The sequence below is a fragment of the Anser anser genome, assembly GCF_964211835.1.
Source record: "Anser anser genome assembly, chromosome: 9".
Lineage (NCBI taxonomy): Eukaryota > Metazoa > Chordata > Aves > Anseriformes > Anatidae > Anser > Anser anser.
The window spans coordinates 19,362,911-19,377,684 of record NC_139729.1 but is presented as its reverse complement, the minus strand read 5'-3'; the positions used below and the strand labels follow the sequence as shown (position 1 = coordinate 19,377,684).

The following is a 14,774-nucleotide window of genomic DNA, read 5'->3' as shown; positions in this document are numbered from 1 at the left end:
AAAATGAACTTAATACGTGATATCTTTTACAAATGAAAAAAAAAAAATTGCAGTCTGGTACTTGGATGCTGTAGTAATGAGATCCATGCATTTATCAGGATATTTGTGGTTAAACTGTCTTGTAGTATGAGTAGAGGGGTAGTTTTAACTCAAGAGAGTTGCTTTTATCTAAAAATAATAAATAGACTTGGAAAAGGATTATAGACTGACTTGAAAATGTACAGGTTACTGTCAGAAAAGGAAACTTGTGAATGAGAGTGTAATAACTTGTTCCCCAAATGCCTATATACCCTTGTTGCCCACTTTAACTTTTTTTTACAGAAGGAAGAAAAACAGTTTTGCTGAATTCATTATTTGTTTAATGTAGGTATCAGCCCATCCATTTTATTGCAGATAAGTGATTGGATTCCAGCTTTTTCTTGGTAGGTGGTCCTTAGCAAATTGCATCTCATAGGCAGGGAGTTCTAATGGACACGTATCCTTTATTCTGGTTTTCGTTTAGTCCTTCCCTCTTTTTTTTTTGTTATCACACCGACCAATTAGTGTCAATTTGATTGTATGAAACTTTTCATTTATCTGTGAATTTGTTCTTTTTGTTTGCTGCAGTCATTTCCCTATCTTCTGGTCCAGTTACAAAGATTTTTTTCCTTAGTCTGAGCTGTCAGCCACTGAAGGCAGTGGAAGGCCTTTGGAAACCATCACCTTGATGTATTCTGTTTGGGCAGGCGTTGGTGCTTTTGGCTGAGTGCAGCATTCTCTGGGCTTGTATCAGGCCCAGTCAGAGGGAAACTGATCTTAAAATACGTTCATTTTCACCTGTGAAATTAATTCAGTTTTAGTCCACAGTAGGATAGTATTCACTGTTTGTTTTTGAGAGTTAAAATATAGACTGACTTGCATTCATTTGTCCTTTTTCAGCTGTCATTAATGTCTGACTGTAAACTCTGAGATACTACAGGTAGTCCAAATTCTGAGAAGGTTAGAGAAGTAAGTAATGAGTACCATATATTTTTTTTTCTGTCTAGGGAAAACTTGTTGGAATTTGTGGCAGTGTGGGGAGTGGAAAAACTTCACTTATTTCGGCAATTTTAGGACAGGTGAGAAATTCTGTTTTGACTTCTGCTTTTCTCTTCTTGATTTCCAATTATTTTTATTAGACGTGACCTGGCATAACTGCATGATTTTGAATTCCAGATGACCTTGTTGGAGGGTAGCATTGCTGTAAGTGGAACATTTGCATATGTGGCCCAGCAGGCCTGGATTCTCAATGCTACGCTTCGGGACAACATTCTTTTTGGCAAGGAATACGATGAAGAAAGGTTTGTCAGAAATGTTTGCTGATTTTCATGAAAGTTTAGTAATTCTTGGCCCAAGTGAGGGATGCAGAGTACGTTGCAGTCAAAGCCTACCTCTACTTTTGGAGTCTGTCTTTAAGACCTCTACAAGGCTCATTTAAAAGCCTGCCTCTCTTGTGTGTGGTCACTGTGACTGATGGCTGTCAGTGCTACTGTTACTGCTCATTTGCAGTGAGAACTGTCTGACCTCTGTTCGCAGCACTGAAGTTATATTTGTACTTGCTGTCCTCGCCTTGCCCTGTGTAAGTGCAACAACAACTGTTTTCAGTGAGCTGATACCTTGTGTGTCCCTTTCCTAGTGGGGGGCATCCCTAGGGCCTATGCTAGCAATCATTGAAAAGAAAATGTGTTCTTACTACTTATTTAATCCATCTTCTTTAGATACAACACTGTGTTGAATGGTTGCTGTCTAAGGCCTGACCTAGCCATCCTTCCAAATGGGGACCTGACAGAGGTATAAATTTTGCTTATAGTAAACTGTTTAGTAGGTGGAGAAAAGTAAAGTTTTAGTTTGCCAGACCAGACTGGAGTAAGGAGAAACACCAAACTGGTATGCATATAAGTCAAGCTGCTGAATACACCTCGAGCTTATCAGTGCCCTAGGCTATTGAGAGTAGTGCCATGTTTTTGGTACAAATATTGCCAGTTTTCTGTTGTGCTGTAAATTTAGCTGCCTTAACAGGACCTATTTGAACTTAATTTAAATTAGGTAGGCAAAAAAGTACTGTAACACTTCAAGCGTGTTAATCTTGAGTTTGACTGTGTAACATGCTTCACAAAGAAGTGGACACCTAAACTATAGAACTATACATATAATTCTATATTATAATTCTATATTATACATATATACATATATAATATCCATATGGTGTGTGTGCATCTATATGTATATACACAGAGGCATATAAAATATTATGATCTATTTAATTCCAGTCATCTCTTGTTCACGTGTTGCACGGTGCTGTAGAAATGAACTAACCTGTTTGTGTCTGTATAGATTGGTGAACGAGGGGCTAACCTGAGTGGAGGACAGCGTCAGAGAATCAGTCTGGCTCGAGCCCTGTACAGTGACAGGAGCATTTACATCCTTGATGATCCCCTTAGTGCCTTAGATGCTCATGTTGGAAATCACATTTTTAACAGTGCAATAAGGAAGCACCTGAAGTCAAAGACTGTCCTTTTCATCACTCATCAGCTTCAGGTACTACACCTCTTGTGTTTGCTTTCTTGGACTTTCTAGAAATGTTGTTTAGTCACTTGCCTTCATACTGGAGATTCCTGTGTCCTGGCTTGTCAGAACACAACCTTGTCCCTCTATAGGATGTGTGGTTTAGATTTACAAACTTGCTGCAAGCGTGCACAGAGCTAAGTCTAATTCTTTACTTGATACTGGTACTGTTTGGTGTATGGTAGGGACTGGTAATGCTTGGCTAAAGAAAATTTGCCAGAGAAATGAGTATCATATTCAAAAACGCTTTTGCTAATTTGCCTTAAAGCTAGTTTATCACATCAGAAAACATTTAGTTTTGCTATCAGTAAATCAGAATCCATATATTCTGAGATTTTTTGCCATGCTCTGTGTATAGAGATATTAATTAGTGTATTAGTGTCTGCAGAGTTTAAGTATCCTGGATTGCGTATTCTGTAATGGCTTGGTTTTGATAGAACATGAGAACTTTATATGCAGAGTGAGAGTAATCATGGTGATCTGGTAAATACAGGACCTTTAAAAGTCAGAGTTCTATTAGCTGGGAATCAGTGTGTTTTGTTTCCCTCCTGCTGAGCACAAATGTTTATAAAATACTGAAAAGGATCATATGGGCATGTGGTGGATCAGACATAATGATGAAGGTTTGTTCTTTGTGCTGTTCTTCCCAGTATCTTGTTGACTGTGATGAAGTGGTCTTCATGAAAGAAGGCTGCATTACTGAGCGAGGAAGTCATGAGGAATTAATGAATTTAAATGGGGACTATGCAACCATTTTTAATAACCTACAGCTGGGAGAGACACCACATATTGAGGTACTCGTTTTTCCATTTTAAAGCACTCTGACTTTTCTAATGAGATAAACCAAATGGCATAATTGGAAGACTGGAAAATGGCTTCACATGTTGATCTGACCAGTGTGCTTCCGGTAGAATAATCTGTGCTTCATTAGCACTTTGTATTCGCAGTCACAGTTCTTACTTGGGGAATGTGTAGTAGAGGTGACTCTGCCAGTGATCTCATGAGTTGAACATGTAAGAAATGTATTGTTTACTTTGGTGCTGCTCAGAGCAGGAAGCTTCTCGTCTCTTTTGTTGTACACCTCACTTCTTAATTTACTTCCAAATTAGCACAGACCTGGAGCAACCTTTGAAAAAACTATTACTGGTTTGATACTTTTTCACCTAAGGTATGACTGAGGCGCAATAACAGTGGTGCAACTTGTCAAAAGTTAAATGCAACAGTATGTTGGAAATGTAACTGAAAATACTTCAGGGGGGTGAAATGAAACAAAAAAAATGTTATTGATTGATACCGTTTCTGTTATGAAACAATGGCTGTGCATGCAAACTTGGATTTGTCTGCTAGTATATCAGTTGGTGAAGAATGTAAACCTAGAAAATAGCGAGGACATTTAGTAGGACAATGCCTTTAAATTTTCAGTTATTTAATTTTTCCCAGCTTTGTCCTGTTTGTTTCCTGAAGTTATTCTATGGAGTAAGAAACAAAAATATATCAGTGGTCTATTTTTAAGTGGTGAAAGGCTCCTTACTCAAAAGTTGAAAGCATTACAAAAAAATAAATCTGAAAAGGTAGCATTATGATAAATATGCAGAGAGAAGGTGCTTGGTGGAATTTTCTCCTGGGAGATGTTAGTGAAAGAAGCAAAGGAATGTCATACGTTACTCTGCATATCCTTTCTGAGACATGAAGATTATAGTTCTGCCACGTTAAGGTTAATGTGATGACAGTTAGCATGAGATTCTCCAGCCTGCATATTTGGCTGACCTTCACTCTATAAACACTAGCTCATGGAAGGAGTGTTGATTTGCATTCTCTATAGGATAAGAAGAAAGGGATAGTAAAGTTGCATGTGAGATGTGTCATTTTGTGTAAGGTGTCCATGAAGTTATGTAGAGGGTTTCAGTTAATCTGGGCTCTCTGAACAGTCATTTTCATTTTGTGAAAAGAGAGACAAGTTTAGAACAGTAATTGTGTGTGCAGTTTAGTGTTTGGCCATCTGATTTCTGAAAGTCTGAGTTACCTTTGTCCGTACAGACGTTTCTTGAGAGAGAGATTAGGGTGTTTGAGGGGGAAAAAAAAGCCTCTTAATAAAATAGTGAGTTATTTTTACAAGAGACCGTGGATTGTATCTCTCTCTCTCTGTCTCTGTGTCTCTCTCTCTCTCTGTGTCTCTGTAGTAGGGGTATAATTCTTTTACCATGTATGCGCATAGTTTCAAATGATTCTGAAAATTAACCTTGCACACCACAAGTACAGATTTGTAGAGCTCAATAGAGCAGGAAAATGTAATCTCCCAGAGTTGGTACTCATCTGTAATAACAGCAAAATTAATATCTTCATTGAAATCAATGCTAAGCTATTGAAAGCCTTTGTGCATAGGAGGCTTATGAAAAAACGTTTGGGTTCAGCTGTGAAAATGAAAAAGAAAATTACTCCAGTGTGTTTTGTGTCGCCATTTTTCTACAGATTAATATAAAGAAGAACACAAACAGTTCACTGAAAAGACCCCAGGATAAAAGTACCAAAGCAGGGTCTGTGAAGAAGGAGAAAGTTGTGAAGAAGGAAGAGGGTAACTATGTAATCAGATTTCTGGCTGTAATTGTTTCATAGACGGATAAGCTCAAAATATTTGCTTCCCAGCTGTAATGAATGTGCCTCTCAGGTTTTGAAACTTGTCTCAAGTCCTGATCACTCTGTGTGGTTGATAGGACACAGGCAGTAGGCAAAGAGCATTTAATTCACATAATGTGGGTGCCAGCATAATGTTTATAAGTTTAATCAGTCTGTCATAGGTCAGGTGCCAGTGGTGCAAAGGAGCTTGTAGTACGCTGTCTCCGACACCACCTCTACCTCCTATCGGGAGGGCAGCGTGTGTAGCTTGGCGCTTGCAGAGTGCTAGGCAGGGCATGGCATTTATATGTGAAGAATCTGAAGAAGAGAAACCTCTCTTTTGGGGTTCTCTCCATTTAATGTTAACTTTGAAATTGGGCAAGGTTTAAAAAGCATTGATAAGGGTCATAGTATTTGAGTCTATGCTGATCAAGCTTTTTCAGGCATAGCATGACATGAATGATTCTGGAGAGGAATTGTGATTTCTTGAAAAACGGTTTGAACCATTGAGTCCTACGTGTTAAGTAATGGCTGTTTCTGATAGTATTCCATTCAGTATAAGAATTACTTCAGTTTTGTGCATATTCGCAAACTGACAAGTTTTTGTGGAGCAACTTTGCTTTCTTCACTCTCTCTCCCTCTTCTTTTGTTTCACAGGCCAGCTGGTTCAGTTAGAAGAGAAAGGCAAAGGCTCTGTCCCCTGGTCTGTGTATGGCATCTACATTCAGGCAGCTGGAGGCCCCTTTGCATTCCTCGTGATAATGGCTCTGTTTGTGCTGAATGTGGGCAGTACAGCTTTTAGCAACTGGTGGCTGAGTTTCTGGATCAAGCAAGGCAGTGGAGTAAGATGAATAGCATTTCTACTCTCTTGTATTTAAAGGGCAGGGGAATTGTTCTCATAGACTAATCCTGAGCAGTCCTATGAGACCAAATGGTGCTTCCTAATTTAAGCAAATTGTAAGGCTCCCCAAGAGGTGATCGCACTAGAGAGTTCATCTCCAAGAATGAGAACTCCACTAATGAGAAAGATATAATAGCTCATGTGGTTTTATACTGCCCTCTTGTTCCTTGTCTTGGTTTGCCTAAGAAAAGGAAGTGAAAATGTGAAAGAGGCCAACAAGCTGCAGGAGGAATTGCTGATTTTAGTGCTGGCTTTTGTATGAATGTGACCTTATGTCCAGCAGGATAATCTTGTTATAGTTTATGGCTTTAAGTCAAACGACTTTTGGGAGTTGCTTTGAAGAATGTAATGACTGAGGGTTGTTTGGGATTTTTCCTGCTCTAGGGGCTTTGATTGTGAGTCTTGCTGCATTTAAAGATTCAAGTAGAACTTAATTTTTTTTGAGAACAAACAACAACAAAAATCCAACACAAAAAACCACCCTCACCTCAGAAGAGGTAATAAAGTGCAGATGGCCAACAATTTTAAAATAAGCAATGAAGTCCTTAAATATAAAGATTAAAAAACAACAACAACCACCACCACAACCACAAAACAATCAAAACCACAGAAAGGAGAACATATGACAGTGTGCCAACAAAGAAATGACTGTGTGCTGGCAGAAAAACAAGATGTTGATAAGAAGACGATGTATAACACCCAAGTTGAATATTCCTGTGTAATAGAACTGGTGGCATGCAAGTATGTGTCACTGTTCAGAAGAGCACAAGAAACAATAGGTGTGAAATGGGAGATTAGGAATCAAATGAAGTAACCTTTTAGGGAGTTTTTGATGCCACAGAAATAGCACATATCACTGCTGGCGAAAGCTTTCTTAAGTATTCAAAGATTATTGAACTCTTTTCTTTAAAGAAGTACCAAAAATAGTGAGTGGCGGGGATCGGTTCAATTCAACCACACGTAGTAAGTATGTTTTTCATCCTTAACGATTCACTGAAATCTTGTATTTCTTGCAGAACACCACTGTGACTTTGGGAAATGACACTGTCATAAGTAACAGTATGAAAGATAACCCTCACATGCATTACTATGCTGGCATCTATGCACTGTCTATGGCAGTCATGTTGATCCTGAAAGCTGTTCGTGGCGTTGTCTTTGTAAAGGTATGTTCCGATGCTACCTGACACTTCTCATCCCCCTCTCTCCCCTCCTACTTCTGCATATTGTTGTCTCTGTGGTTCTTTTGGTCAGCTCCCTATTGACACTTTTGAACCAGAGGAAGTCAGATCATGGGTTATGAGGTTTCCACCAAGCCATCTCTTGGGGTTGTACTATGCTTTCCCTTAAACTGTTGCCTCAATTAATAGCTTCCTTCCACTGGTTGGAAGCATGGAGTACAAGAAAGAAGCTATGCTTACAGTTGGAGAGGGAAAACTGGCAGCATTTTTTCGTGCACAGGGAGGGGGGCAGTGACAGGCACAAATCCTGTCATAACACTTTGCATGTTTGTTGCTTTGTCAGGGAACTCTCAGAGCATCCTCAAGGCTCCATGATGAGCTGTTCCGACGGATTCTGCGTAGCCCCATGAAGTTCTTTGACACTACACCTACTGGGCGGATTCTCAACAGGTTTTCCAAAGACATGGATGAAGGTATCTCTCACTGCATACATTGTAGATCCCACAGTCAGTCCTCCCAGTTAACTAGCTAATGCTCTCCAGTCTTTTTGTGTTGGGGTTAGAGTATCCTGTATCTGTTGCCAAGTGAGTACTTCGTAATAGCCACAGCAGGAATGGGGATATACCAGGATTGTATTTGCAGGAGACAGCTGATACCTCAAGTCCGTCTGTTCGCTTGCAAAGATGAAAAGGTGCAGCTGCTTTTGAACCTGCAGACTGCACACGGACTCTTAGCAGTTAATGCGGGGGAACCTGGAGTATCAGGGTGAAGTTGATGTGCAGCAAAGGTGGTAATTAGGTCAGAGCTGCAGCAGTGCTATTTCTGTAAATGGGAATGATTGGAAAAATTACTAGCATTTCAGAACAGAAAAGCACCCCTAATGATGATGTACCCTTTTACATGTGAAAAGTCATGAGAAATCACTGTCTTTGTCAACAACGATGTACTGCAGGACTGAATTGCTTTATATAGGCTGTTTTAGGTTTCTGTACTCAAGATCTTTCTCTTTTTCCCTCCATCTTTTCCAGTTGACGTTCGTTTGCCGTTTCAAGCAGAAATGTTCATCCAGAACGTCATCCTTGTGTTCTTCTGTGTGGGGGTGATTTCTGGAGTTTTCCCCTGGTTCCTGGTGGCAGTGGGGCCCCTCATTGTCCTGTTCACAGTTCTGCATGTTGTGTCTAGGTAAGTGCATCAGCTGCTTTGACTAAAAGTGGAGATGCTTTGACCTGTTAGTGGGGACATGGGGGTCTTCAAGTATGTATGCATCAGTACTGTGGTTGTATGTGATGGGTGTACTTGTCACTTAAAAGTGCTTCTCTCCCTCCAGAGTCTTTATTCGAGAGCTCAAGCGTCTGGACAACATCACACAGTCTCCATTCCTGTCTCACATTACATCTAGCATACAGGGTCTGTCGACAATCCATGCCTACAACAAAGGACAAGAATTCCTGCACAGGTCAGTCTAGATATGCAGCTGAGAGTGGTGGAGCACAAAGTAGGGTGCAACAGCTTTGCAGTCTGTAAGATTTGTCTTTATCTGATTGCATACATTGGGTCTAACAGGGAAAGTTATTTTTTGGAGGGAAAAAATGAGGAGAATAAGGAGGAGAATGAAAAGGGAAAAACTGCCTAGTAGCCAACTGGGAAGAACTGTGATGGAATCCCAGATGAGTGCCCTCCTACAGGGTTCTCTGCAGTGTGGCAGGTATCGATGCTAATGATGAGGACAATTTTTTGGACATACTTTTTCTTCAGTACTGTATACTTTTCATCAGGTCCTCTTCCTGCTTCCTATTTGTTGGTTCTGCTGGTGATGCTGTTAGCATTAGTGTGGTAACCGAGCCTCTGTTTGCATATTGATGAGCTGGTAGTCTCTGTGCACCTGTATAATTGGATAGCATTTTATCAACTATTATCTTACCTTATTGTGGACTATGTTTGGTTTTCTCTACTGTAAACTAAAATCTGCAAAACAAATGGTAGTGAGGGAAAGTGAGACGTCTCTCCCATGAGTGGTATTTGCTCCCCATGAGAACCCGCAATAACAATATCAGGGTTTGCAGGTGCAAGGTCATGAGACCAACAGTGTGGGAGCACAGTGAAAATTGTTACAGAGGTTCTGGGAAGGCACTGCCACAGTAGCTTAAGTGAAATAGGTCAGGAAGGCACTCCCCACAGTTTTACGCCACTGTTGCACTGAGTTGCAAGATTAGAAAACCTAGTAACTAAGTTTTGTGAATCTGTCAAGTGTCTCCCATTAAATTCCTCAGGTTCACAGGCTCAGGATTGTAAATTAATGTCATCAATCCTATTAAAGCTTACTGTAAATTTACTTTTACACTGACTATAAAATAGCACGTTCTGTTCATATACTGAAGCACTGCTGCTGTTACACGTGGAATAGTTTGTAGCCATCAAGCATCCTCTGGCACACCTTGCATTGGTGAAGGTGGGGTGAAAGTGTGCTATCTCTTGGAATTCTGATTCACCCCTACATAATTCACTGTTGTTCACATAAACTTGATAATGCAACTTCTGAGAGTTTGAGCTAAGTAGATATCTGACATTATTTTGGGAAGTTCGTAAACCTCTTCTCTGTGGCCTAGTGTGATGCTTTTTGGTAATGACAGACTAGTCTTCCCACCCTGAATTCTGATATTGTTGCAGGGGTGAAAGCAATTCTGCTATTTGTACAACTTCAGGCTCACTGAGGTCTACTAACATTTTCTGTATCTGTTTCAGGTATCAGGAGCTTCTAGATGATAATCAGGCACCGTTTTACCTGTTCAGTTGTGCAATGCGCTGGCTAGCTGTACGGCTGGACATTATCAGCATCGCTCTCATCACAACCACTGGCCTTATGATTGTTCTAATGCATGGCCAGATTCCTCCTGCCTATGCTGGGCTGGCTATCTCATATGCTGTGCAGGTGAGCATTGTCTGCATGGTTTAGTTTCACTTTTACTTGTTCGTGTTAAGTACCTTAAATGAAACAGATGGAAAACTTTCCTTAATGCACCAAAATGCATCTGGGAAAAGATGATCCTTTGGTAGCGGTGGGGGAAGGCAATTCGGGGTCAAGACCTTCGGCTAGCATGAAAAACAATGAGGAGTTAAGTGCTTTAGGATACTGTTTCGGAAAGCTGCTTCTTTTTAAATGTCAAGCTGATGTCTTAATGCATTCTGGTGTATTGCTTGCAGTACGTTTTCACAGTGCACAGCATCCAGTTCCTAACTGTGTGGGTTAGATTTGCTTCGTGGCTCAGAATGCTTATTAGATCTGTTGCTTGGCCATTTCTGCCTCCTGGTGGTAATAAAATAAAATTACAAAACTTGGATGGCTAAGATTTCAAGCTGTTGCTTATGAGAAAACCTTTTCAGCCGCTGGCTTTCCAAGTGATTCATAAATTAAGGTTATTTTAAAATTAACCATAAGGTGCACAAGACAAGAGTATCAAGTATCCACTAGGTTAGTCTTTTAATTCAATTTAAAAAAAATCAGTCAACTCTCTAATTTTTTCTTAATGTCTTCTTACCGCTACAGTTAACAGGGTTATTCCAGTTTACAGTCAGACTTGCTTCAGAAACAGAAGCTCGCTTCACCTCAGTGGAGAGGATTGATCACTATATCAAGGTATGACAACAATACATTCAGCTGCTTGTTGTAAGATTTCTTGTTGTTTGTTGCTGATGTAAAAGAAAGTCTGAGAGATTGCTTCGGAATCACGGGGCCTGTATCCAGTCACTTTGTTCGTCTTAACTGCCTTAAACTGATACGGGCTGAGTCTGCAGAGAACAGCTGAAAGTTGCATCTGATAATTTTCCTCTTTGGTGCTTTGTTTACTGGAAACAGAACTTTTGTTTTTCTTTTAAAGACTCTTTCCTTGGAAGCTCCTGCTCGAATTAAGAATAAAACTCCCCCTCTGGACTGGCCACAGGAAGGTGAAGTTGTTTTTGAAAACGCAGAGATGCGGTACCGAGAAAATCTCCCTCTAGTACTTAAAAAAGTGTCCTTTACCATCAAACCAAAGGAAAAGATTGGCATAGTGGGAAGGACAGGCTCAGGTAAGGAAAAACACTAAGCAGAGTTAAAATACTGCATTTACAGAATGGGAACAGAGCAGGACAGTTTGGTTCTTTTCTGTCTTCTCTGTATTTGAATAAATTAATTGCACAAGAATGGTCCAGCTGCATGTCGGTGGTGGATTCTGTTTGTGTACATGCATAGGAAGGATCCCCATATACGATAAAACCAAGTTTCCTTTCAAAATAGAGGCATATCCTCCTATGCCTGAGTCAGTATGCTCATAACGTTTAATACCCTGAGCTACCTGCCAGCATGCTCGTTGCAGCTTATTTGACTGTCTTGAAAGATTTTTTTCTACTGATGCTGCAGCCAGGTTTGGTTCTAATCTATCTCAGAAGTTTGTAATGCGAAGAATCAAAACGTCTGATTGTAGAAGGGTTTACACCACCTCCAAAATAGAGCTTTTAAATATGCAATTAATATTGCTTAGAAGTTTAAATGCTGAACCCTAGCAGTTAGTTACAAAATTGTTTGCTGGCACTTTATAGTAATTTAAGACACTAATCTTACACAAGGACAGCTTTTAAAATGCTGTGTCATCTCAAATGGCTCTTATGGTTCTTTAGAAGCACTAGTATATTCTTCTGTCTCATTTTTAGGGAAGTCTTCCCTTGGAATGGCACTCTTTCGTTTGGTTGAACTGTCTGGAGGCTGCATTAAAATTGATGGAGTGAAAATAAATGACATTGGTTTGGCAGATCTTCGCAGCAAACTGTCAATAATTCCTCAGGAACCTGTGCTATTCAGTGGCACTGTAAGGTTAGTTGGAACCATAAAAAAAAAAAGCAAGGAGGACAGAGAAGACTACCAGCTCATAACGAACTCATATGAAATGTTAGTTTTTGAACGGAACAAAGGCATTCTGGTTTCTGTACTTTGTTGTTGAAACAAAAAGAAAAAGCACGGGTAAACGGTTTTAGCTGGTTCAATACAGAACTGGATGTGATCCTTCTTTTAAACTTACTTGGAATTTTGCATCTTTGTCTTCTATCTTCGCTCTTTTGTTGTTTGGCTTCTTTAGTGTGGTGGGAGCATCTGATTTCCTTGGCAAGGAAATTCTGTCAGTGGAGTGCTAGATGGGAATTGTCCATCTGGATGAATTAGCACACTGTTGTTTTGCTATTTATTGCTGGAAAAAAAAAATCTGGTTATGCTTTCTGCTTCCTCCTCCAGATCAAACTTGGATCCTTTCAATCAGTACAGTGAGGAGCAAATCTGGGATGCTTTGGAAAGGACTCACATGAAGGAGTGTGTAAGTATTATCATGTCTATGAGATACTTGTTTGTATTTTGTCTTTCAAAGCTGCATATTCTTCTGCTGGCTAATTAGGAGATGTTCAGTAAAGTTCTGTCTCCATGTTTTTTTTCCATAATTTGCTGTTTTGTTTCTAATAATGAGACAGTATTTTTGGAGAACATGCCATATTTCAAATGTGTACTTCTTGGCATATTAGCATCGAGAGTGTTGCTTCATCACAGGGACTCTTCTGGTTTTACAGTATTTCAGAAGCGATATTTTTTTCTGTGTGCCTTCGGTAGTTGTGCATTCTGCATTTACATTTGTGAGTGTAAATGTCGCACATGCATACTGAATGTAAAATCTGCCCTTTGTGAGGCCTTCTGCAGCAAATCTTACTGCTGTGACATTTCAAACTCTTGTTGTTGGTCAGGTGGCACAAGGCTACACGTGTAGCTGTGACCGTAGTACCTGGGCTGTAATTCCTGCAGAGACATCGTGATTCCTGGAGGTCCACTCTTAGTCTTTCTCAACAAGAGTGGCCAGATCTGTATTAATGCTGATATGATTTTGTACCTGGCATGCTTTTTTCTAGAAATCAACTATTTTGTACTTAAGTCATTCCAAGGTTGCCTGTTGAGAGGGTATATTTCTTCGAGGTTAGTCGTGGTGTTTTCAGCTGCCATCACCAAGTCAAAAGCATTTTAACTGAACCAAGCAGGTCTGATGTTGTATTGTTGTTCTAGCAGTAGTTGCTTGTTACTACTTCTTTCAACAGTGTGTGTGAGATAGCAAAGTGTGATGGATATTTTGGAACATGGGCAAAATCAGATTAGCAGGAGGAGCAACTGTTTGTCTCATGCTATGGAGATACAAAAAGTCTATGCAGCTATCAAAGTTTTCTGCCTCTTCTTTCCCACACAGGTTGCCCAGCTGCCTATGAAACTTGACTCAGAAGTAATGGAAAATGGAGAAAACTTTTCAGTTGGAGAGAGACAGTTACTGTGCATAGCTAGAGCTCTACTGCGTCGTTGCAAGGTGAGCGTATCGATGAGAAAAATTGCTACCAGTTTGATATCACCAGCTTTGAGGAAAGGGGCTGCTTTTGTTGGGTTCATTTTGTCTGTCAGAGTACTCATACCAACAGTTACTGGAACTCAGAGACAGTGTTAGAACAACTAGGAAAGGCGTCTGTAGCTGCTGTGAAGTCTTGTCGTCAGAAAGTATTGGTTGTTGGTGTTAAAATAGTGTGCCAGGCTGGCCTAGTCATTTATCCAGAGTCTGTCCTGTTACTGGTGAGCATCAGATTCTTTCCTCCTTTCACCTTTAGGTAAAGTTCAGCCAAGCATTTTCCTTCTACATGGTGTTCTACTAAAATCTAGTCTACAAGTGAAATTTTGGACCATGCAAAGTTAAAAAGTTTTTTTTTTTTTTTTAATTAAGAATGGAAACCAAATAATAACGTGAGAGAGGAAGAACTTCTTGATTGAGTCAGAGAGGAGGGTAGTACTTCGTAGCCTAACAAAGCTAGTAAGCCAAGTTGGTCCTGACTGACTCTAGAAGGAACTATCACTGCAAAAGGCAGACAGGTCAATTAGTTTACCTCTTAAAAAATTGCATTTGAGATTTAGTTGCTGAATGTAAAACTGAAAGTAGTGGAAACTTGTGGCCAGGTCAGAATGCAAAAATCTAGCGGCTCTAGGACGTGACCATAAAATGCAAGTGTGATCTGTAGGATAACTTCAATGAAGGTGATTACATAAGGCAAACTGAAAGGGTGCTTGTCAAAACTACCTTTGTGACCACAGCTCTGTAAAGATTGCCAGTTGTGGCAATTTCTGGTCATGGTAATTCTCATCCACTCTGCATATATTGATGATCAGGGAGGGAAAGAGTTACTGTGAATTAACAGTCAGGATTATGCACTACTTTCAGATTTTGATACTGGATGAAGCAACAGCTGCTATGGACACAGAGACAGACTTACTGATTCAGGAGACTATCAGAGAGGCATTTGCAGATTGCACTATGTTAACAATTGCTCATCGTCTGCATACTGTACTGGGTTCTGATCGGATCATGGTGCTAACACAAGGACAGGTAAGCAGACTTCTGTGGCTTCAGTTCCTGTTGCAGTCTGTTTTGTATATGTATAGGCTAAACTGAAGGGACAGC

General features: G+C 40.1%; 1 protein-coding gene across 5 annotated transcripts in view; it reads left to right on the top strand.

Annotated features, from left to right (window-relative positions):
• ABCC5 (ATP binding cassette subfamily C member 5) overlaps positions 1-14,774 on the top strand; it is a 44,606-nt gene that overhangs the window by 24,666 nt on the left and 5,166 nt on the right. For all 5 annotated transcript variants that reach the window (XM_083848290.1, XM_083848289.1, XM_083848293.1 and 2 more), the window contains 18 exons: positions 1,026-1,097; positions 1,195-1,319; positions 1,737-1,809; positions 2,353-2,556; positions 3,234-3,377; positions 5,053-5,155; positions 5,854-6,038; positions 7,114-7,260; positions 7,619-7,748; positions 8,304-8,457; positions 8,603-8,731; positions 10,018-10,204; positions 10,820-10,909; positions 11,151-11,340; positions 11,962-12,121; positions 12,536-12,614; positions 13,524-13,637; positions 14,535-14,699. In XM_083848290.1, coding sequence (XP_083704416.1) covers positions 1,026-1,097; positions 1,195-1,319; positions 1,737-1,809; positions 2,353-2,556; positions 3,234-3,377; positions 5,053-5,155; positions 5,854-6,038; positions 7,114-7,260; positions 7,619-7,748; positions 8,304-8,457; positions 8,603-8,731; positions 10,018-10,204; positions 10,820-10,909; positions 11,151-11,340; positions 11,962-12,121; positions 12,536-12,614; positions 13,524-13,637; positions 14,535-14,699 — 2,451 coding nt within the window. The remainder of the gene's footprint in view (positions 1-1,025; positions 1,098-1,194; positions 1,320-1,736; positions 1,810-2,352; positions 2,557-3,233; positions 3,378-5,052; positions 5,156-5,853; positions 6,039-7,113; positions 7,261-7,618; positions 7,749-8,303; positions 8,458-8,602; positions 8,732-10,017; positions 10,205-10,819; positions 10,910-11,150; positions 11,341-11,961; positions 12,122-12,535; positions 12,615-13,523; positions 13,638-14,534; positions 14,700-14,774) is intronic.